At 43.5% G+C, this 22,582-nt stretch overlaps 1 protein-coding gene across 1 annotated transcript; it reads right to left on the reverse strand.

The window, feature by feature from the left end:
- Positions 1-358: 358 nt before the first annotated feature.
- ZNF454 (zinc finger protein 454) lies at positions 359-20,992 on the reverse strand. Its single transcript, XM_077138263.1, has 5 exons — positions 20,635-20,992; positions 19,678-19,815; positions 17,566-17,692; positions 17,010-17,099; positions 359-5,310 (listed from the first exon to the last, which is right to left on the reverse strand). The coding sequence occupies exons 2-5, from the start codon at positions 19,708-19,710 to the stop codon at positions 3,977-3,979; spliced, it is 1,584 nt and encodes a 527-aa protein (XP_076994378.1). The 5' UTR covers positions 19,711-19,815; positions 20,635-20,992; the 3' UTR covers positions 359-3,976.
- Between the last annotated feature and the right edge of the window lie 1,590 nt (positions 20,993-22,582).

Here is a 22,582-nt window from a genome sequence, read left to right on the forward strand (position 1 = left end):
ACCCAAACCCTAAATGACTAGGAATGCCAGGAATCTGGGCTCTCAGTCACTGACCACTGCAACTTGTACATCTTAGATATACAGACTGGATATTTTACGTGTTTTACTTTTACAAAGTCACACTGACAGATAATCCTCAGGACAGCGTTCTTCAAGGATAGTGAAGGATGGTAAGCAGGGGAGCATCTAGAGCACGAGGGGCTACGTTAGCACCACCAGATACTGGCACTTTCAGAGAAAGATCATTAGCACAACTGAGAAGGTGCCGAGTGAGGAGAAACAATCCTTATATATTTTTCCCCCTTCATAAACTGGCATAAAAGTATTCCAAGTAAAAATATTACCCATAAATATATTGGCCAGGAATTGGGGTGGGCTAGGAAAGCTGGGGGCCTCCAACAGCAGGGTACAGTAGGGTGGGAGAGCTTTGTGTTTCCGTATCTTCCTGCTGGCTAGTCCAGTGGTATAAGGAAGGGGAGTGCAAAGTGAATTCAGAACAGATGACTGCAGCATATGACATTCTTAGATTGAATTAGTTTGAGTTAAATATACATGCAAAGCATGTATATGGCTTAGGGCTATTTGTTCCAAGACTCTGAGGCTTACACGCAGTTACCTTGGAGCCAGAGTCTGCTGTGTGGTCAAGGTGCCATTTTAAAAGCAGACAGTGTCTATGGAAGAAGGCAACATCTTAGGTAGGTGCTGCTGTTAAAGCAAGGCACACTTATTTAGACAGGGAGCACCCTAGTACTAAGATAAGATAAGGAAAACTGATAAGAGAGGATTAAAGGAGCAATTTGTTCATTAAAGAGCAGGCAGCTTCAGCGCCTGCTCAAAGGGAGTTCACAGACATGAAGAATATAACAAAAGCCAGATGCTAATCTACTGAGTGAACTGGCACTTCCCAGGGGTCTGCCCACCGGGCAGTTGCAAAGTGCACTAGGAAAGAACTGATGTGGGAGGTGAGTCCAAGGTCTGTTTCTGTGGTTTACCCCTTTTGCTGAAGTCCAGACAAGGGAGTAGGGAATAGGGCATCACATAAAAGCTCAACACTTTCTTTGCCATGTGCACAGACTTGTTATCCTGAGATGGCATGGCCATGGGTGCGCTGGTTACACAGCCTTTGTGAACTATGCAGAAGCAGTAGTGATGAGGGTGGGACTTATGTGTGAAGAGGGGGCTGCTTTAAGGAGGACAATTACTAGCTTACCCCTGAAGGAGCCCAAATGGTGGTCCTTTAGCTTCTGTCATAGAGAATTTCTATGTGGAAAATAAACTGATTAGCAAAACAAGGTGTGGCATGAACTGCTTTCCCAGAGAATCAGTGGCTGTCATAGGATTAACCTGGCTGAAGGTCGGGGATGGTGGTGGAGAAGTCTCAAGAATTGCTGAAATCTTATCGAACACCTTGCACATCATCTGGCACGAGGGACGACGGCTGAGAAATGACTTCAGGAGTAGAGCCAAAGCCGATGCTGGGGTAGGTTGGATTGCCCAGGCGGTCACAGAATTCCAACCAGAGGAGCACAGAAGAACGGCACTCAACCAACAACGGCCACCTTGGTCGAGACGCTCAAACAATAAACTGTTAATCATATGGCAGAATATAATAAAGCCACTGCTTGGGCTAGCTGCATCACCCTAAATATATTCAAATTGGCCCAAATATATTTAATAGGCCATTTATTTACTTTTTGCCTGCTCAGTCAGGGATGAGTGCATAGGCAGCCTGGAGGTCCAACTTCATAAAGACCCAAGACTGGCAGGAGGTGCGCTCAGGGAATGAGGAGTTTAATCTCAGATGAAGGGCCTTCAGCCTGCAGCGATTCTCTTGCAGCGTGGCTGATGGTACCATCACTGGAATAGTTGAAGTTTTTAAAATGGCCGTAGGCTGTAGCCCTAGGGGCCTAGCACAACTGCAGGAACAGACCATGTGACAGCAGCACTCATGCTTTCACTAAAAAAACAAGAAAAGCTAAGCTCAGACATGTGTGTCTGTAGTTTAAGGTGAGGTGCGGTGGTCAGGGCCTGGCAGGGCCTGGGGACAGAGCTGAAGCAGGCGGCTGTAGCAGTGGGCACAGGGTTTCAAATTTATTTTGGAACCTGGGGTTGCCAGTAAAGTGAAACTGCAGATGAACATATGTGGACACAGGGCAGACAGCCCCATGGAACCTCTTGAAATGCCCCTTCACATGCAGCTTAGTAGGGGAGAAAGAATTGCTAAGCACCAAAAAGGAGCTGCCTGCCCATACGGGGGATCTTTATTAGATGAACCTAAATTTAGAAAACTTGGGTATTGAAGCTGCTGGAAAATTCCAATCAACATTTCAACCCAAAGTCAACTGAGTTCCACCATGATATAAAATATCCTGCTTCTGTGACTTTGAGCTGAGGTGCAGCATTTGTAGGAGCCAGGGCTTGTAGAAACCAGCAGTTGCCCAACTTGATGGACAACGCTTCCACAGACCAGGACCTTTCCCACTTCACTTCCCAGAGTAAGAGCTGACTTGCTTTTCCATTTTCACTGGGTGGTCAATTCCAGCTTGATGTAGTATGGGCTCTCTCTGTGGTGAAGGGAAAAGTGCAACCAGAGGCTTTGTGTATGAAGGCACATAGATGTTATTTTCTCTTTGTGGTTTTTACTGAAATCACTAAAGGAATAAAGATGAAGGAACTGTACTTGCAGGACAAGAGAATCACTCAAACTTTGGGGCATGAACACTGTCCCTGCCAGAGAATGCCAGTGGTGCTGTCAATAACATCTTCATCTACGAAATCACTTGTGTTGCTTACCACTTTCAAATGCAAAGGTAGAAATTTAAAGTTCTCTGCTTTCCCTATGAATATAGTTTAATAACTTCAGAAACCTGGGCAAGGGCAGGGCAAGGGCAGGCTATAACTACCTGATATTTTGCAAGTAGCAAATATACTCTAACACAGTAGATACAAATGACTGCCCCATTAAGGGAACTAGAAAGGGCCAGGGCATTGTGAGAACTGGCTTTGGGGCTCTTACTGCTTATGTCAGTGGCCCAGAACACAACCAGGTGGTTGAGACCCTCATACTGGAAGGTGAGCATACCTGAGTGCTATGTGAAGACTGAACACAGTGCAGGACAACTGAAGGGACATGTATACAGACTCAGTCCCCTATTTTAGGTATCAAGGCAGGCTCAGTCAAACAGAGGAACTATGTAACTCAAAAAGTGTTTATCAAATTCTGCCTCCCAAACAGGGCCAGAAGTTCTGAAGGTGGGATTTGCATGCAGAATCCAGGATCAGGTACAGATGAGGTCAGACCAGCACACTCCCCGGGGCAAATGAGGTGATGATAAGGGACACTATGGCAGCAGTCAGGAGTTGCTAAAGCAAAAGACGGACACTCAGTTCCAGTGAATTACCCAGCAGAATGCAGGCGAGAAGCCTGTGGGATTTAGACTGCAGAGAGCTGACAAGTGATGGTTTCAAGTACAGAGTGGGATCTATAATTTAAATAATTCCTGTACTGATGCATGAGTGACTGAATTTTTACATTGGGTGTCAGGAATGTGGTTGAAGAGAGGACTAAGGAGCCCATTAAAAGTGGGAGACCTCTTATATAAGAGAATGAAGCAGAATGAAATACTTGTTTTCTTACTTTTTTCCTTTTGCTCACAATTTGATAATTTTTCTTAATAGCCAAATGTAATTTCAACAAACCAATTTCTATATTGTTCATGAAACTCCATTTTGGTTCTGACACTTGCCATTTAGACTAATTATACAGTATTCTTATTCAACTGAGGCAATACTAAACTATGAAGAGTGTTTGCCATTCTAAATTCTCAAAACCCACAATTTTGTGAAGGTTGACTGTCAGTAAATAAAATCACACTATTGACATAAGCTTTGATAGTTATTCTCTAGAATGGATTCGCTTACATTCGATATTCAAAATACCCAGTCTCAGAGCTTTTCCATATAAACTATATTCATATCATTTTTCTCCAATATGATGTCTCTGATGTTGAATGAGGTTTGCAGTCTGGTTGAAGGCTTTCCCACATTTATTACACTTATAGGGTTTCTCGCCTGTGTGAATCCTCTGATGTTGAGTGAGGTGTGTGCTTCGTATAAAGGCTTTCCCACAGATTTTACATTTGTAAGGTTTTTCTCTAGTATGAATTCTCTTATGTTGGGTGAGGGCCGAATGGTCACTGAAGGCTTTCTCACATATATTGCATGTATAAGGTTTTTCCCCAGTATGAATTCTCTGATGTTGGGCAAGGGCTGACTGGTCCCTAAAGGCTTTCTCACATAAACCACATCTGTAAGGTTTCTCTCCGGTATGAATTTTACGATGTCGAGCAAAGGATGAATTATCCCTGAAAGCTTTCCCACATTCATTACATTTATAAGGTTTCTCTCCAGTATGAATTCTCTGATGCTCGGTAAGGGAAGAGTTCACTCTGAAGGCCTTTCCACACTCGTTACATTCAAAAGGTTTCTCCCCAGTGTGAATTCTCTGATGCTGAAGAAAACTGGTACTTTGATTGAAAGCTTTCCCACAGTCATTACATTTATATGGTTTGTCTCCACTATGAATATTCTGGTGTTTGGTAAGATGTGCCCTGCAGACAAAGGCTTTTTCACATATATTACATTTAAAAGGTTTCTCACCAGTATGTATTCTATGATGGTGGGCAAGGTGTATACTTCGGATGAAAGCTTTTCCACATAAGTTGCATTCAAAGGGTTTCTCTCCAGTATGAATTTTCTGATGATAAGTAAGTGAGGAGCTCACTGAGAAGGCTTTGCCACATTCCTTACATTCATAAGGTTTCTCACCAGTGTGAATTCTTTGGTGATGGATAAGGTGTGTACTCTGGTGAAAGGCCTTCCCACATTCTCTACATTCATATCGTTTCTCTTTAATATGAGTTTTCATATTTGCATTAAGTTTTTCAGTATGAGTTTTCTGATGTTTATTAAGAGTTGAACTCTTAGAGAAGACTTTTCCACACTCACTACACTCAAAAGCTTTTTTGCTAGACTGAACTTTCTGATTCTGACTAGAAGATGAGCTCATGGTGCAGCCCTTCCCATATTCCTCAAACTTGTGATCTCTAACCCCAGATAGGGTTTTCTGGTGAGTGGTGATTACTTGCTGCAAATTCATCTCCTGGCCTCCACGCTGCAGTTCTAATGGGCCATCCCCTTTCCAGTAATTGTCTCCAGTGAATCTTTTCTTTATCTTCCACTGATCCAATTCTTCTTTAGAAATATCTGCCTTGTGATTGAATATATTACTCACAGGAATAGTCATCCAATCTGAAAGACATTCAAAATAAACAATGTCTGTTTTACCCTTATAAAACATACAGTTGTGATGAGACAATGGGCCTGTTAATAATGCCAGTAGGGAAGTTACAGTTTTGAAAATGTTCTTGAAGTAAAGCTAAGAAAAGAAAGAGGAGGAGCAGTGAAGTGAAGATTTTGGCAGGAAGGGGTTGATCTACTGTATAATATAGAAAGCAGGAGAGCTTGGGAAGTTGGGCTCAGAAGTCACAGACTTGGGTTGGAATCCCGAGTACAGTGATCTCCTTTGGGATTACAGAGAAGTTACCCAACTTTCTAAGCCTCAAAAAACAAAGCCCCCAACAAACAAGCAAATCTAGTGCAGCCCACATAATGCCAACAGATAAGGAAGAAGTATGCCCTGCTCTATTCTAGTAATATGGCCTTTAATAAAAATAATGCAGATGAGTTCTTCAGAAACTACTGAAACTAGAGGTCAACACTTGGTAGAAAAAAATTCAAGTCAAGAACACTACAAAAACAAACATTTTTATTTTATAGACTCATTTTAACATTCAGACAGAAATAAAAATGTAGGCTGTTTTAAAGGCTGTGCAAAAAGCAGGTATATACTTGTGGTAGTTAGGTTCAGGTGTCAACTTGGCCAGGTGAAGGTGCCTAGTTCTGTTGCTATGGACATAAGCCAGTGGTATGTGAACCTCATCTGTTGCTGATTTACATCTGCAGTCGGCTAGGAGTCGTGCCTGCTGCAATGAATGATGTTTGATTTAATTGGCTGGTGCTTAAATGAGAGCACTCAACGTAGCACAGCCCAAGCAGCTTGGCATACCTCATCTCAGCACTCGCGGCTCAGCCCAGGCCTTTGGAGATGCAGAAAGAAATCACCCCGGAGAAAGTTGTTGGAACCCGGAGGCCTGGAGAGAAGGCCAGCAGAGATTGCCCTGTGCCTTCCCACGTGACAGAGAACCTCAGTTGGAAGTTAGCTGCCTTTCCTTTGAAGAAATAACGAAACAAATCCCCTTTTATTAAAAGCCAGTCTGTCTCTGGTGTGTTGCATTCCGGCACTAGCAAACTATGGAATGCTAATAAAACTTGCCCTAACATAAATCAATCTTAATCTAGTCTGGTGGGGCAGACCTACTGTAGGGTGGGATCTTTTGAGTAGGTTGTTTCCATGGAGATTTGATCTACCCAATTGTGGGTTTGACCTTTTAACAGATTATTTCCATGGAGATGTGACCACATCCATTCAAGGTGCATTTTAATTAGTTCACTGGAGTACTTAAAAGAGCCAATATAGAGATCACACACACAAAATTTTGGAGAGGAAGAAAGAAATACTCCAGGAGCTAAGCAAGGAGTCACAGAAATAGCCAGAACCTGGGAAGGGCTGACACAGAGGGCAGATGTGAAACCAAAAGTTACAGATGTTTGGCGATGTTTGGAGATGCTAAGAAATGAAACCCAGACTCTGCCTTAGAGAAGCTAAGTGGGGAACTGCAGATACTTAGAAACAGGAAACGAGATGGGACAGCCATTTGAAGCCAGAAGCTGGAAGAGAAGAGCCAATGGAGGTCACCGTGTGCCTTCCCCTGTGACAGGGGAACCAGGACACAATGAGCCTTTCTTAAGTGAAGGTATTCTCCTGTTGATGCCTTAATTTGGACATTTTCATGGCCTTAGAACTATAAATTTATAACCTAATAAATTCCCTTTGTAAAAGCCAATTCATTTCTGGTATATTGCATTCTGGCAGCATTAGCAAACTGAAACACATACAAATTTATTTTATGAGGCAAATGTTACTTTGATTCCAGAAATAAAGATATTACAAGAAAAGCAATCTATAGATTAATATCTCTCATGAACAAAGATACAATAATCCTTAATTAAAAAGGATAAGAATGATCAAAATGGTGGAGTGAGATGCTTCTAGGGCTCAGTACCCCACAGAAGCTTTGAAAAACGAGCAAGATCTGGCAGAGACATCTTTCTCAAAGCTCCAGCAGATAACTGAAGGACCGCAGTAAAAGAGTTAGCACTGAATCAAGGAAAAAGAAGGATCTTGTGGCACCCTGACCCTGCACCCACCCTCGCAGGCTCCGTGCTTGGCCTCTAGTCCCAGCTCCAGAGGCTGCAGAACAACCCTCTGGGGTGTGTATGTCCGTACGAAGCTGTCTGGTGGTGGCCTGAGGGTCCAGCTGCCCCAGAACTTTACCTGGGTGTAGAGGGCATCTCATCTAGCGCTCTTATAGAATGCTGTGGCAGAGCAGTCAAGTGGCTGCTTGGGATGAGGGATTACTGCTGTGGGACATACAGTTCAGTGCCTGAGACCTCGAGTAAACTATTTCCTATGGAAGAGGAAACATTTGTATTGTGTGCTCTAGTTTGCTAGCTGCCAGAATGGAACATACCAGAGACAGAATGGCTTTCAAAAAGGGGAATTTATTAAGTTTCTAGTTTACAGAAAAGCTGTGAAAATGTCCAATGTAAGGCATCCAGGAAAAGCATTTGATGAAATTCAGTATCCTTTCATGATAAACTTTCATTGGATCTGGAATGCAAAGGGACTTCCTCAATTTGATAAAGAGCACCTACAAAGATATCCTATGTTAGATGAAAGATCGAATACTTTCCCCTAAGACAAGGACCTAAGCAAAGATGTCCACTCCCACAGCTGCTTCTCAGTCTTCTACTGGGGGTCCTAATCATACCACGTGAAATAACTGGGCTCTCACCCACTGCTGAGGGGGTACAAAATGAAGTGTCACTCCGGTTGGCTGTTCACTATAAAGTTAAACACACATTAAGTATAGAACTCAGTAATCTCACTTCTAGACTTTTACTCTAGTGAAAATATATGTCCACAAAAAAACATGGACTGAAAGCATGCCACACAGAAACTTGTACAACAATAACAAGGGTGAATCTCAAAAGTATCATGTTAGGTGAAAGAAGTCAGACACAAGAGGGCATATACTGCATAGTTCTATTGATATGAAATCCTAGAAAAGGGAACACAATAGTGATGGAAGGCAGGCCTGTGACTGATCTGGGGCTGCTGGAGGACACTGACCGCAAAGGAGCAGGGAATGTTCTGGAATGATGGAATGTCATTTCTCTTTATTTGGTGATGGTTACACAACAATATACATTTGTCAAAATGATCAAATTTTACACTTAAAATTGATGAACTGCATATAAATTATACTTTGAAAAAGCAGATTAAGATATTTTAAAAACCTCAACAGAAGATTTGAAGATAAAGTTGAGAAATCTCTTAAAAAGTAGAGCACAAACCTCCCCAAAGACAGGAATCTTGAGAAAAAAAAATTTATTAGACCAGTCCAGGAGATCCAGTACTAATATTAAGCAGTCAACAAAGATAAAACCGAGAAAATAGAAGGAGAAAATCAAACAAAAATAGAAGAAAACATCTCAGACTCAAAGGCTATGAATTTTAGATTGAAAAGCTCACCAAATGCTCAACCCAAAGGGTAAAATTAAAACCACACCATGGTACATAACTGAGAAACTTAACACTAAAGTAAATAAGACAATTCTGTGAGCTTTTAGAGAAGAAAAATAGGTCACAAATGATACCAGAATGATATCAGATTTCTTAATGGCAACCCTGGGGTCTAGATAATAATGGATCAAAGTCTTCAAAATTCTGAAAAAAAGTGATTTCCAAGGCTGAATTCTATCCAAACCATCCAGAAAGTGTCAGGGCAGAAAAAAGACATTTGCAGGTTACAGAAAATGTATTCCCAAGCATAGTTTCTTAGGAAACTACTGGAAGATGTCTACTGCCAAAAGACGAGAGTAAGCATGAAAGATACAGGACACAGGAAACGAGAGATCAGCCCAGGACAGAGGGGATCTGCAGGAAGATGATAGCTGGGCACCAGACTCAGAAGGCCAACTGTTGGAAAAGAGTAGGTCAGAAGGCTCCAGAAAAATTTTTCAGGAAAACAAAACTGTCAGAATGGCAATGAATCTGAAAGTCTTGATAGGAGAAATAGACCAGGAAGGGCCGGTATTAGTGATCAACATAAACTATAAACCACGAGATTGCCTAGGAAAGCAAAAATTGTCATAATTTGCTACATGGATTAGCTTGTTTGTTACAGCCTCTAAGGATGTAAATATTGATTACTGATCTAACCAAAATTATACTACAATTGGGAGGATAGAGAATGGAAAAGGTGATAAGCATGAGTAGTTGTGGGGGGAAGAGTGAGTTTAATCCTAATTTTTTTTAACAGAAGGAATTTAATAAGGAATTTCAAAATTAAGAATTCAAGAGGTAGAAATACAAACATGACGTGGAGACATGGAAGCCAATACACAATAATCAGCTAAAAGAAGAAAAAGTATTTCATAATAAATTTTGTAGACTCTCATTAAAGTAAATGCCTTATATTACTTTGATAAAAATAAAACCTAAAAATAAAGAAAAGAACAGAATAAATTCTGCAAATAAATCAAAGGCAATAATGAAAAACATAAATGAAATAAATATAAAATAGAATCAACAAATTCAAATATTTAGTCACTAAAAAGGCTAATAAACAAGACAAACCTCTGACAAGATTCGTGCAGAAAAAACAAGACAAAGTAAGTTATATTAGGAATTATTCTTTCATTCAATACACACATATTGAGGTCTGGTGTGCTGAGGAAACAGAAGCAAATGATACAAAATCCTTACCTCATGATTTAAAAGGTAGAAAGGATTATTTTAAAATGATATACCGCAGTGAGTTACCACTTTAACCCCACTATGATGGCTATTATTGAAAAAAAGAGAAAATGGTAAGTGTTGACAAGGATGTGGAGAAACAGGAACTCCTATGTTCCTGACAGCACCGCTGAATGGTACAGTCTGTTGGCTCCTCAGAAAGTTGAATACAGGATTACCGTATGACCCGACTGTTACACTTCTGGGTATATACACCAAAGAACAGAAAGCAGCGACTCAAACAGACATATGTACACCAATGTTTATAGCAGCATCACTCACAAAAGCCATAAGATGGAAGCAACCCAAGGGTCCCTTGATGGACAAAGAAACAAATGTGGTATATACATTCCATGGAACATTAACCAGCCATAAAAAGGGATGACGTCCTGATGTATGCTACAACACAGACGAACCCTGAAGACATCGTGCTGAACAAAATAACCCAGATGCAAAAGGATAAATATTGCACGATCTCACTCACATGAGAAACCTAGAAGCAGCAAACTCAACAGAGACGGATGATGGCTCATACGTCAATCAGGAGCCGGGGTGGGGTGGGGGCCAGGAGACAGAGTTGCAGCTTAGTGGGTGAGCAGTTTCTGCGTGAGGTGATGAAAAGGCAGGGGAACGGATATTGGTGGTGGTAGCACAACACGGTGAACACAATTAGGATCACTGAGTTGTACATGTGGTTAAAATGGGAAATTCTGAGTTATATATTTGTGACTATAGTAACAAATTTAATCTTAAAAAAAGACACAGAAAACACTGAGAATACAGTTCATAAAGACAAAACCTGATATTTTACTTCATTAAGAGCTTCAGTTATTAAAGAAAGGGAAAAGACAAGCTGTGGATTAGGAGAAGATAACTGGCATATACATTACCTGATAAATATTAGGTTTATGATTACATAAAGGCCTCCTACAATCAGTAAGAAAAAAGAGAAACTATAATAGAAAAAATGGGCAGACAACATGAATATGTCAGTCATAGAGCACAAATGATAAACATAGGAAAAGATATGAACCTTACTAGTAGTCAGAGAAATACAAATTAAAGCCACATAAGATAATCTTTCTCAAGAATGGGTCTAGCAGAATTTTGAGGTCTGACACTGTGGTAGCTGGAAACTGTTGTGTACCAGCAAAGCCATGTTCTTTAATCCTGATTCAATACTGCCAGGTGGAATCTTTTGATTAAGTTGTTTCCATGGAGATGTACCTCTACCCAGCCAAGGTGGGTCTGTTACTGGAATCTTTCAAGAGGGAAGCATTTTTGAAAAAGCTTCAGAGCCCACACGGCCAGAGACCTGTGGAGATACAGAAAGAAGACACCCCCAGGGAAGCTGTCTGAAGAAGCCAGGAGCTGATGTGACCATGTGTCTTCCCAGCTGACGGAGAAGCCCAGAATGTCATCGGCCCTTTTTTAAGTCATGGTCTCTTTCTCTGGATGCCTTAGCTTGGACATTTTATGGCCTTAGAACTGTTAACTTGCAACTAATAAATTCCCTTTTTAAAAGCCGTTCCATTTCTGGTAAACTACATTCTGGCAGCTTTAACAAACTCAAACAGTTCCAGATTTTAGCAAAGATACAGCATAACAGGAATGCGCATCAACTATTAATATAAATTGGAACTTCTTTGATCAGTAATCTGGTAATATCTGGTAATAACACAGAAGCAGCATACACCCATAAATCCAGTGTTTCTACATCTATAAACATATTAAAACTCAAAAAAGGTCTGTATTGAAAGCTAGTACATGAAATAAATGCATACCCCTCAAAAACTCTTAAAAAAAAAAAGCCTGTGTATGTAAGGAAATATGTATGAACTATTCTGGTGGCATTATTCATAACACCACAGAAACTGGAAACAGCTGGCATGTCCTTCACAGAGAAGAGATGAATGAAGGTGTAGCCACTGAAGAGTGTCAAAGTACAGTTAAAAAATGAACTAGAGCTACACGACTCAGCACCCACAAAGCAGCGCACAGGAGATGCTAGTGTAAAAACTCAATGCAGTGGCCTTCTCTGGTGTAGGGGAGAAGATGCCATGAGGAGGGCTCTGCTGGGACTCCAGATGTGCTGCTTCTGTTCCACTTCTCAAGTGCTGTAGTAGGGTATAAGTATTCTTTCCTTATTATTCTTTAAATTGTTCAAAAATCTTATATATTCCCTCTTGTATACAAGATGTACAGTACTCATAATAAATTAAAGTTAAAAAGGAAACAGTAACACTAAACAGAAATAAAATTATGACATGTAGGAGTCATAAAATAAGAGCAGGTTCTCTAAAAAAAATTCCCAGCAAATTTATGAGAGAACAATGCAGATAAAATCGGCAATGAGGAAGAGAAGATAATATAACTTGTTAAGACTATATACTATGCACAGTTGTAAATCAATAGATTTTTTATTTCCTAAATGTCTATCTAAAACTAGAAGGTAAAATGTATAATTGATATAATGAAAAGAAACCTTAGAGAGATTAGTAAGTAAGGAAGAAATTATCAACGTGATTAGTTGTAAATAGCCCCAAGAACGTCTTCCATTAACTAAGAAGCGATTCTGCCTGTACCTGGAGCGAGGCCCGACTGCTGGCTAAGGGTTATGTCCTGCCAAACTGCCCTTCAGACACCAACTTCAAGTTAGGAGGCTCCTCAGGCCACCCGCACTTCTGACCAACTGGCTCCAAGCTTGAGGTTCCCATCACCCCCTCAGGTTCAGTAATTCACTAGAAGGACTCACACAACTCAGGAAAGCCCTATACTTACAATTAATTTTATTACAGCTGGAAGGATATAAATCAGAGGACATCACCAGAAGGGTCAGCAGGGCGGGGTCCAGGAGCGTGCATGTCCTCTCCACGTGGAGTCCGAATCCAGCGCCCTCTGGGCTAGTGATGTGGACTAGCCGTGGAGCCTCGGGGGAGCCACAGCACCCAGGATTTTTGCTGGGGTCCCATGCAGGCATGGTTGATGGAATCAGTGCCCACAGGGTTGAACTCAATTGCTGGGTCCCTCCTCTCTGGCCATGGGGCTGAGAAGAAGTGGCTCAAAGCCCAGGACAAGTCATGGGGTTGGCATACCCTACCCAGTGTGTTCTGGGGCTCGCCATGGATAAAACCCGGAAAGTCAGAGGAAGTAAAGCTTACCTCCCAGGAATCTGGGACAGAGCCCAGCCATGCTATTCACTGTTATTACAGTCATTAGCAAACTACCCAGATAAAGGGATCCAGCAATCTTCTTTAAGTTTACTGAATAAACAGTTCCTTCATAACTGAAGTGATTTTGGAGAAGGGAAGATAAAGCAGTGATTTGAAGATCAGATGGGCTGCATGCTAGCATCACACTAATCCTAAGTGTGCTGCTTAATAGAACCATTACATTAGTCTAAATCACTTAAACCGCTCAAAGGCACGGTTTTCTGTAAAGTAGGATTAATCCTACTTGCTTCCCAGGTTGTAAGGATTAAATGGGGGAAGGAGCATAAATGACCCAACACAGTAGTGACCCACACGTGCCCAAATGTCAGTTCTCTCCTCCCTCTACTAATCTCGTGGCCCAGAGAAACAGAAAAATTAAAAAGAAAGCTATCAGTCAGAAGGACTTTTTTCTTCCTATGATTAAAATCAGTGTCTATTCTAAACCAAGAGTTATTAGTGCAACAACGGAAAAGTTCTAGGTCTAATCCCTTGAAAATAGAAATAAAACCTACTGCTCTATATGTTTTTTAAAGTCCTGGTCAGTCATTAAGACATGAAACAGAAATTTAGAAAACTTAAAAATGAATCCAATAAACATTTTAAGAATTAATAATTAGAGAGTGAAAAGGGAGGAATAAATATTTGAAAATGCCTAGCATTATTTGGGAGCTGGTATGATTGGATCAGCAATTTCCAGTTACAAAAACAAAAGAAGAGGATGATTTCATTCAAAAGTTAAAATATGACTTTGATGGTATGAAGGAACTCTAAATTGACCTTCAGGCCCTGAGTTTCAAAACAGTTTTGGGCAAAAGAGGCGCACAAGGTCGACACCTATGCCAATGCAGTAAGAGTCCAGGGACATGCAGCTTGGAGATGGCGACCCACAGGTCACAGGACAAGAAGAGGTCTAAGCTCTGACTGGTCAGCTGTGAACAAGATGCCTTCCGCCTCACTGTTCCAATAAGCTGCTAGAACAGAACTTGCCCGACAACCGCCACTTCCCTATTTTTGGATTATAAATTCCCAGTGCCCCACCAAATGCTTTGGAACACCTGCTTTGAGTTGGTGTTACCCAATTTGCGAGCTGTTATACTGTTAACTGTTATACTGTTAATGGTATTTCTATTGCAGTAGCACTTCTTTGTCAGTAGGAAACAGGGGGAAGAGCTATAAAGCTTTACGAGGAGATACAAAATAAGACTTCGTTCTGTCTGACTGGCTGAGTGTCAGCACCCTTCCTGAACTGGCTAGAGTGTTGACTTCACCACAGTTCAGTCACATATAGCATAAGGGGTGCTATAACAGGGCTGTAAAATGCACCCAGGGAAGGACCTGTACCTGACCATCCATTTTTTTGATGTCATCATCTACAGCTGACAATTAATGAGCAAAATAAAATGGCCACCTGCATTCGGTATTGCCAGGATAGATCCCCTTTCCAATAAGGGCTTTTCCAGAAGATAAAAACAATTGACCTATGGGTTTTTTTCTGAGAAAATGGAACACACTCTAAAAGGGCTGCTTGTAAGCAATACCTACTGATACTGATTTTGATTCAGGAGAGATAACATCAGACTGGACAAGCATACCACACTAATCAATGTATATTTGCTCCCCACCTTGTAAGACCCCCCCCAACTATGTAAAATGAAAACTCAGCATCAGCCAATCAGAACATTTCCTCATTTGCTTCCCCACACACACTCTCTGAACTTCCCCTTTCCAGTTTCTCAGCAGAGCTCCCTTCTGTTGTTTGAACGGGGCACTGCCTGATTCATGGATTGAGCAATTCATGAATCAGGTGAGACCTAAATTTAACTTTACTGAAGTTTTTCTCTGATCACTATTAAAATCCCTTCAACTTCATACTTCTTCCCACATGACTGCTCAAAGAATTAGTGTTAGATGAATAAATTGATGGATAAATGATTTAAATATAAACAGAGAATTAGGGCTCTGGATGAATTTCTTTTGTTTAATTTCCCTCTTCTGTTGTTATAACACTGCTTGTATGATACAGTATAAAATGTTAAGAATACCTTGATTTGGTTGGAATAGAACATACAAATTTATAGATCATTGAGAATACTAGTAGGCAAACTACAATTTTTTTTGATAAATGAGTTTTGGAGTTAAGATTTTTAAATTCCATAACAGATCGTGTCTTAGACATTCCAGGTAAATAGCTGTTTACTGTAGGATATAAAGCCCTGCGTACTTTACTCAGCTATAGTGAGAAGTCAATAACAAATGTTTGTTAAAAATAATCTTCATTCAGTGGTAGAATGTTTGCCTTCCATGTAGAGACCCAGGTTCGATTCCCCGACCGTGAGTCCCCAAAATAGTAACAATAATAATAATAAATAATCTGCAGGTGGTAAAATGCTAGCTGAAAGTGAAATATTACTGTAGTGTCATAAGACAATAAGCGAGAGGGGGCAATAGACCATTTCTAGTCCTTAAGGTACCAGATATAATGGATTCTTACAGCCAAGCAACAGCCACTGAAATGCTCTTTGCTGTGTCCTCAATCAGCAAATCTATTAAACTTACTGGGTACTAAGAATTTTGCTCAGTGTGAGTGACAGAGAAAAGCGTGAGATACACTTGGTTTCTGCCATCATGGTGCTTACAATCCAGCATGGTGCCTGGCAAAAGCAGAAGATAAGTAAATGTTGGCTGACGTATGTACATATGTATGTACATATGCATGTATCTATGTATGTGAACAAATATGAAGGCAGTTGAAGAAATGCGAAACGTTCAGGTGGAAGAAAAGATGTCTGCAGTAGTAAGGTTCAGGTGTTAACCTGGCCAGGTAATGGTGCCCACCTGTTCCGTTGCTGTGCATGTGCCAGCATGGGAATTTCCTCTATGGTTGATTACCTCTGTGGTCGGCTAAGCGGACTGCCTTCAGTAATGAGTGAGGCTTAAAAGGAGAGGTCAGAAGAGAGAGAAATGGTTCAGTACAGCACACTGCAGCTCAAAGCCCAGAGCAGCTCAGACTCAGACGTCTGGAGATGCAGAAAGGAACTGCCCTGGGGAAAGTCATGTGAGCCCAGCAGACCCCTGTACCTTCCCAAATTAGTAAAGTTGTAACTGAATAAGTCCCCTTTATAAAAGCCAGTCCATCTCAGGTATATCGCATTCTGGCAGCTTTAGCAAACTAAAACTGCTTTAGTAGGCACATCAAAGTTGGCTCCTAAACTAAAAACCTTCCTGCTGTGTGTAATCCTGTGTGATTTCAGAAGCAACGTAGCAGTCTTTTTTTTTTTTAACATGGGCAGGCCCGGGGAATTGAACCTGGGTCTCCAGCATGGCAGACTAGAACTCTGCTTGCTGAGCCACTCTTGCTTGCCTAGTAGCAGTCATTTTAAAGAAACAGATTAAAGCCCGCCCCCGATGAAGGAAGGATATTTTTGAAATGTAAAGTTGCTGTCTACAAAGAAATGGTTTATGTTAGCAGGAAGTAGGCTCCTTCTCACTAGAGATGTTTAAGCAGAGACTGCACTGTCAGATGCAGACAGGCCCCTTAAGTGTCAGTGGTAATGGGGTGGTAGGCAGGAGATGCCTGGGTTACATTTTAGGTCTTTTCCAAACTGGAGACTGGAATAATCTAAATCAAACAGGGAGAGAAGAAGGAACAAGTGTGGCAACAATGTATCGAGGTGAACAAGAAGTGAAAAGATGCTCATTTCTCACTCCACAGGCCAACTAGGTCTTCCTAATGCCTCCATATGTGTGATTCTTACCAAGACAGGAGCCTCCGGAGATGTCTTCCAGCATCCACTTTTCCCCCTTCCCCAACTGGGAAAACATATTTGGTCTGGGTCCTAAGAGTCCTGTTTTCAAGGGAAAAGAATGGATCATCACTATTCATACCAGAGAGAAAATCACTGCCGAGATGAGACCTGGTGCCTGGAACTTCCTGGGAAAGGTGACTTGGTAGGAAGACCCAGGGTAGAGATATAAAGGCCAATATCATGTTCCCAGGAGGAAGAGATGGCTGGGGTCTGGAGCTGCCAATCTGTTCCCATGTACCCCTGGAACATGCCGGAAGGGAATGGAGGATTCAAATCCTGGTCACCTTTGAGTCATCTGCAAGGCCCCGAGTATATCTTTGCAGCATCAGCATTTGGACTCCAAAAGTGTCCTGGGTCTGAGCCACCAAGAGCAGGCAAGTAGCAGCCTGGAAGATAACATTCTCAACTGGCCCACTGCCAGCGTAATCTTCTATATGGAACCAGTTTAAGGCCCTGAAGGGATCTGCAAACCTGAAGGTAAGTCTTCAGAGGCGCCCCATCTTACCTAGAGAGACCAGGTTGCTGTAGTTCTCCAGCATCACATCCCTGTACAGGGCCTTCTGAGCAGGGCTCAGCTGTCCCCATTCATCCTCGGTGAAGAGCACAGCTACATCCTTAAATGTCACTGACTCCTGTAACAGCAAAGGCACTCTGTTGACCAGGAGTTAAGTTCCCTTCACACGGGTCTCTGGAAAAGGCAGAGACTGGCAACCTCTGAGGAGCTTGTTGAGATTTACAGGGCTGTTAGTATATAGGGAGATGGTGTTTTGTTTCAAATTAAGGATTTCTTAAGGGTCTCCTAAAGGGCATAGCTTTGTATCCGACTGGAATCCCCCACTCTGAGGAAACAGATACCTAGAGACAATATACTTCCTCAGCAGCGGGACTTCACGTTCGCTGTTCATTGTGCCCAGCACGTTTTCTCCCACACCCTCAATCCACCCAGCCCTACCTCTACCCTCGCTTCACAGGATGAAATTCTACTTCAGGCTCAGTGTAGACATCACTTCCTCCTCAAAGCCTTCCCCGACTGCGCCTATAGTTACCTATACAGATCCATCAAAGCACTGTCTGGTTTAATTGTGATATTTGGTTTACATTTTGGTGTCTCCACTGGAGTGCTAACTCCAAAAAGGTTTAGACCATTTCTACATCACCTTGCATTTCTAAGACACTTCGTGAACTCAACACCTATTAATGGGTCCCTCAGCAATCACTGTTCTTGAACTACTCACCCCCCACCCCCACCCCAATGTGTGCACACTGCACAACATGACCTCCTCTCCTGTTCTCTGTTTTGGAAATTCTGAAACAGGGCCAGAGAGAAAATAGTCTCTCTGAATCTAACGTGTAAAACTCAGTAGTTAATGCTCTTCCTCGTGAATAAAGAAGCAAAGGAAGGTGGGGTGCAATGAGAAAGAATTAAGCACAAGCAAAGAGAAGAAAGCCAAGGGTCCAAGAGAAAGGCCGTTTAGCATTTTCTACATTATTTTAGATGTCCCCATTTCTAGAGCCCAAATCCAGTTGCTTCCATGCCCTTGGATTTTGGGAGCCACCCAGTATCTTTCTGATAAATGCCTGCTTTTGCTTAAGGTAGTTTCAGTCAGATTTCTTTTACCTGCATCCAAAGTCTTGAACACAGTGGGCAGTCAAGAAAGACTTGTAGAATTGAACCCATGAACCCATTTATTAGGGACTAACATTCACCTCTTTATCTCCAGCATAGAAGATAAGGCCTAACACATTTTATCTCCCTAATACAGGTCTGATGAATGGCAACCAAATTAAGGCAGCCTGTAGGTATGAGATAAATCGTGTGATAGTAAATTTAAGGAAAAGGTTAGGGAAGGGAAATAAAACAGTGGATTGGCACTGGGGAAACAGGGTCCCCCCCAAAACAAAAATGGTCCGTGAGAGGGGTCATAAAGGACCAGTCAGAAGTTAGGCAAGCAATAGAAGGTCTGTGGCTGGCTTGAACATGGCACCTTCAACCAATTGCTTATCACTTTCAAGTGATTTTGGACAGTGATTCCTGTTCTGAAAGGTTTAAAAGTAAGGACTTACAGCAATTTTACCAAATGCATCAGAACATATACACCCAAATGAATGCTGCCCCTCAAACTGCAGTCCATATCCTCCTTCTAAAGAGGCTGGTGCTGCTCAAAGGTGTTTAGGAATTTCTTGCGTTTGGAAGAACAATCTTTTGAATATTTGTACTGGTATTCAATATTCCCTTGAGGTGAAAGTTAAATGTCATTTAAAAGTAAGCCCAGTAAATCCCACTTCCCCAAGAAAGGCTTGAGGCTTCAACAGCCTATGTTAGTTATCACTTTACTGCTTTAGACCCCTCAACTTACCGGCTAAAGGAAAGAGCATAGATTTTCCTGTTAGACCAACCTGGGTGCTGTCCCAGGTATGCCACTTATGTGACCTTTAGCAAGTTACTCAACTCCAACATCCTCTAGGACAAACCCAGTAAGAGCTGGGGGCAACTGGGGCCAGGTCTCAGGGTGAGATGGAACTGGAGTAAAGCTCCCGTTCAGAGGAAAGAAACATGCCCATCTTCCTCAAAACTACAAGGCAGTTTAGGGGAAAGAAACAAATACTCCTGTCTCACCTGGACCACTGTTGGCAGGTGCCTGAGGGCCATTCTTTCTTCTTCTAAGAGCCCTCTTAGGGAAGGGAAAAGCAGGAAAGGAGGCAGGTCTGGGCCTCTGCTGCAGCCAGGCTTCTTGGGCTAGAAACTCCTACACACCTGTGGCGGGGAGAGGCCTAGGTGAAAAGATGCCGCAGGGCGGTTTAGAGCGAGACTCCAAGCATTCACATTCCGTGTGTCCTCCAGGATTCCAAAGTAATGAATTCTTTACCACCTACTTGCCCCCAATTTTCTCTCCTCCTTCTGCGGATATTTGTGCTGGCCTCGACTGTAAAGTGAACCACTCACGATGCGGATCCTTTCTTCTAGTCCCTGAGTCAGCTACTCTACATGTCCCCTTCCACAGCTTAAAATGCGTCGCCTTCTCCAGGCAGAAGGCGTGCTTCTGCTCCAGGACCTGCTGCCCTGCAGCTACAGCTAGAGGTCTCACGGGACGTGTGTCTTCTCCCAGGACAGGTGCCTAACCCTGGGAGGGAGGAGGAAGAAATGGGGAAAGGAGGGTCTTCTTTCTGCTCTAAAAGGAAGCTAAGAAGGCTGGATCTGAAGGTTCCCTGTTAAAGTCTCAGGTCAAGCCCATCTCCGGCCTCAGGCCTTTCCATCTCCCGAGGAGCTCACTCTCCAGGGCCCAGTTTAGGGACCAGTGGTCAATGGAGAGCCAGAAGCTACACGTCTGTGCACGTTGGGGGGGTTGGGAGGGGGTGGTTAGGGCAGGAATGGTATTCAACAGCCCCCTCCGCCGCTCCGCCGCACGGGGACGCAGCTGCAGCGGCCTGCGGCTGCCCGGGCCGCGTCTCGCACAGGGCTCCGGACTCGCTGAGTGAACGGGCTCCCGGGGCCTGCGGGGGCACACGCCAGAGCCCGGGCCCAAGCTCCTTCACATGCACCCACGGAGTGGGAACCTGAGCCCTCGGTACCCACACTCGGCCGTCTTCCCTTTCTTTTCTCGTTGGAATCCAATCTCAGATGCCCATTACGGGAAGTCGGGGGCATCAGGCCCGCGTCTCCTGCACTGACCAGACCCGACCGCCTTGCCCTCCGCCCCTCTGTCCGGGCCCGACCGCCCCACGGCCGCTCCCCGCTCTCCTGGGCGGCTCTGGTCACCACCGAGTTGCCCTTGGAGGAGCGTCTGCCCGCGGAGAGAGATGGCGATAGCCACATCGCAGAGAGGACACAATGAGCGGAGTCGGCCGCCGGAGTCTGGACTGCGCTTGCGCGTTGCCCAGGGAACCGCGGAGGCGAACCCGCGCCAGCCTCAGGCCCGCGAGCCTCCCACCGCCTACCTCCAACCTCCCAGGGAGCGATGGGGCGGCGAGCCATCCAATCAGCGCTGGGCGCCGAGATATCCAATGCGCGCCGGGCGCCGAACCACCCAATCAGGGCCGGGCGGCGAGTCATCCAGTCAGCGCCGGGCACCGAGCCACCCAATCGGTGCCCAGGGCGATGTTGCGCCTGCGCAGACTGAATCCGTCGGACCTTGCAGCATCCGAGCGGGAACCAAGTCCCCCAGGGCAGATAGCCGCGGGCAGATTCGGTTACTTTCAGGTCTGACGCCTGGGCAGACACAGATCGGCGAGAAGTCGGCGCCTGACGCGGTGAAGAGGGGGACTCGGAAGGCCCGGGAGGAGAGGGAGGGGCGGCAGGCCGGAAAGGTCCTCACGAAGCGCCCGAGCCGTCCGCCTGGCGCGGGGTCGGCTGCTGACTGCTGAGGTGGAGAGGGGACAAAACGTCTGCCTCGGTGGATGTGGGGCGCGTTGGGAGGTTGGAGGGTCCGCACAGAGCCGCTGGTGGCCCGAGCCGGTGAGAATGCAGGAGACCGAGCACACCGAATCACGGGATCCCCTCGCTGGTGGTGGTGGGGGGGGGGGGGGGTGGAGGAAGCCAGGATGCCAAGGAGTCTGTCTTAGTGATATTTAGAGATTGTGTAAGCCAAGAAAGTAGGATTTAAAGGATGATTTTGGTGACTTTATCATTATATCCTTTTTGTTTTCTGGTGTGTTGGAGTAGACAGAGGGAAATACCTGAAGTCTCTAAATTACAATGCATCTGCCTTGATCGCTAATAATGAGTTTATAACCTTTATCTTGTGCCATGTGATTGTAAATAACCTTGTGACTCACCATCGTTTGTACCCATTTATCCAGTTTTTCAACTTGTAATTGCCAAACACAGCCCCTAATGTTTATTAATGAAGGGTCTCTGGTCTGCAGTGAACTACCCACCCTAAGTCCAAAGTTACCTTGATAATGGAAACTGGATCCAACCAAAATGGGCTCACTGACATGCCCAGTAGCTTAGACTTTAACTTGTAAGCCATCTATATCTGATTATAATACTAAAAATCACACCCATGATCATATTAAGGCTGCCATTTTCTTACATATGTTCTCTGACTAAGCGTATAATCAATCTGTGCGGCTCAGTATTAGATCACTTCTCCATCATCTGGAAACAGTGTGCCCATTATCCTAAAACGTACCTATCAGTTGATACAATAAAACTATCAATTAGTGCAGTTCAGGGAGATAGATTTTGGGTGGACAGGCCATTTGCTCTCCTGCTATATGCCTGGTAAATAAACGTTTTCTTGCTTTGAAACCCCCATGTCTCAGGAATTGGTCATTTGAATGCATCAGGTAAAAGAACCCACCACCTTTGTGAAAGTTTTTAAGATATGAGGTATTTGAGAGAAAGGAAAGTATATGAAATGATTTTAAGTGAGCGTGCTTTATTGGCTGCGCTCCCGGCAGAGCTCACCAAACCCAAGATGGAGTGAGGTGAGTCCGCGTGCGGGCTTTGACATGTGCGGTTTTTAAGGGCAGGGGTTAGGTGATAACATGAAAGGGGGCACATTAAGCAAAGGATCATT

This window comes from Tamandua tetradactyla, chromosome 20 (assembly GCF_023851605.1).
Source record: "Tamandua tetradactyla isolate mTamTet1 chromosome 20, mTamTet1.pri, whole genome shotgun sequence".
NCBI classification, from domain to species: Eukaryota; Metazoa; Chordata; class Mammalia; order Pilosa; family Myrmecophagidae; genus Tamandua; species Tamandua tetradactyla.

Bases quoted from the DNA above. Each gene is read 5' to 3' on its own strand.
- ZNF454 (XM_077138263.1), bottom strand. From the start codon at position 19,710: ATGGCCCTCAGGCACCTGCCAACAGTGGTCCAG. The intron at 17,100-17,565 runs GTAAGATGGGGC...CCTTGAAAACAG, and splicing joins CAGCAACCTGGTCTCTCTAG to GACTCTTAGGACCCAGACCA. The intron at 5,311-17,009 runs GTAAGAATCACA...AATGTCTTTCAG, and splicing joins CTCCGGAGGCTCCTGTCTTG to ATTGGATGACTATTCCTGTG.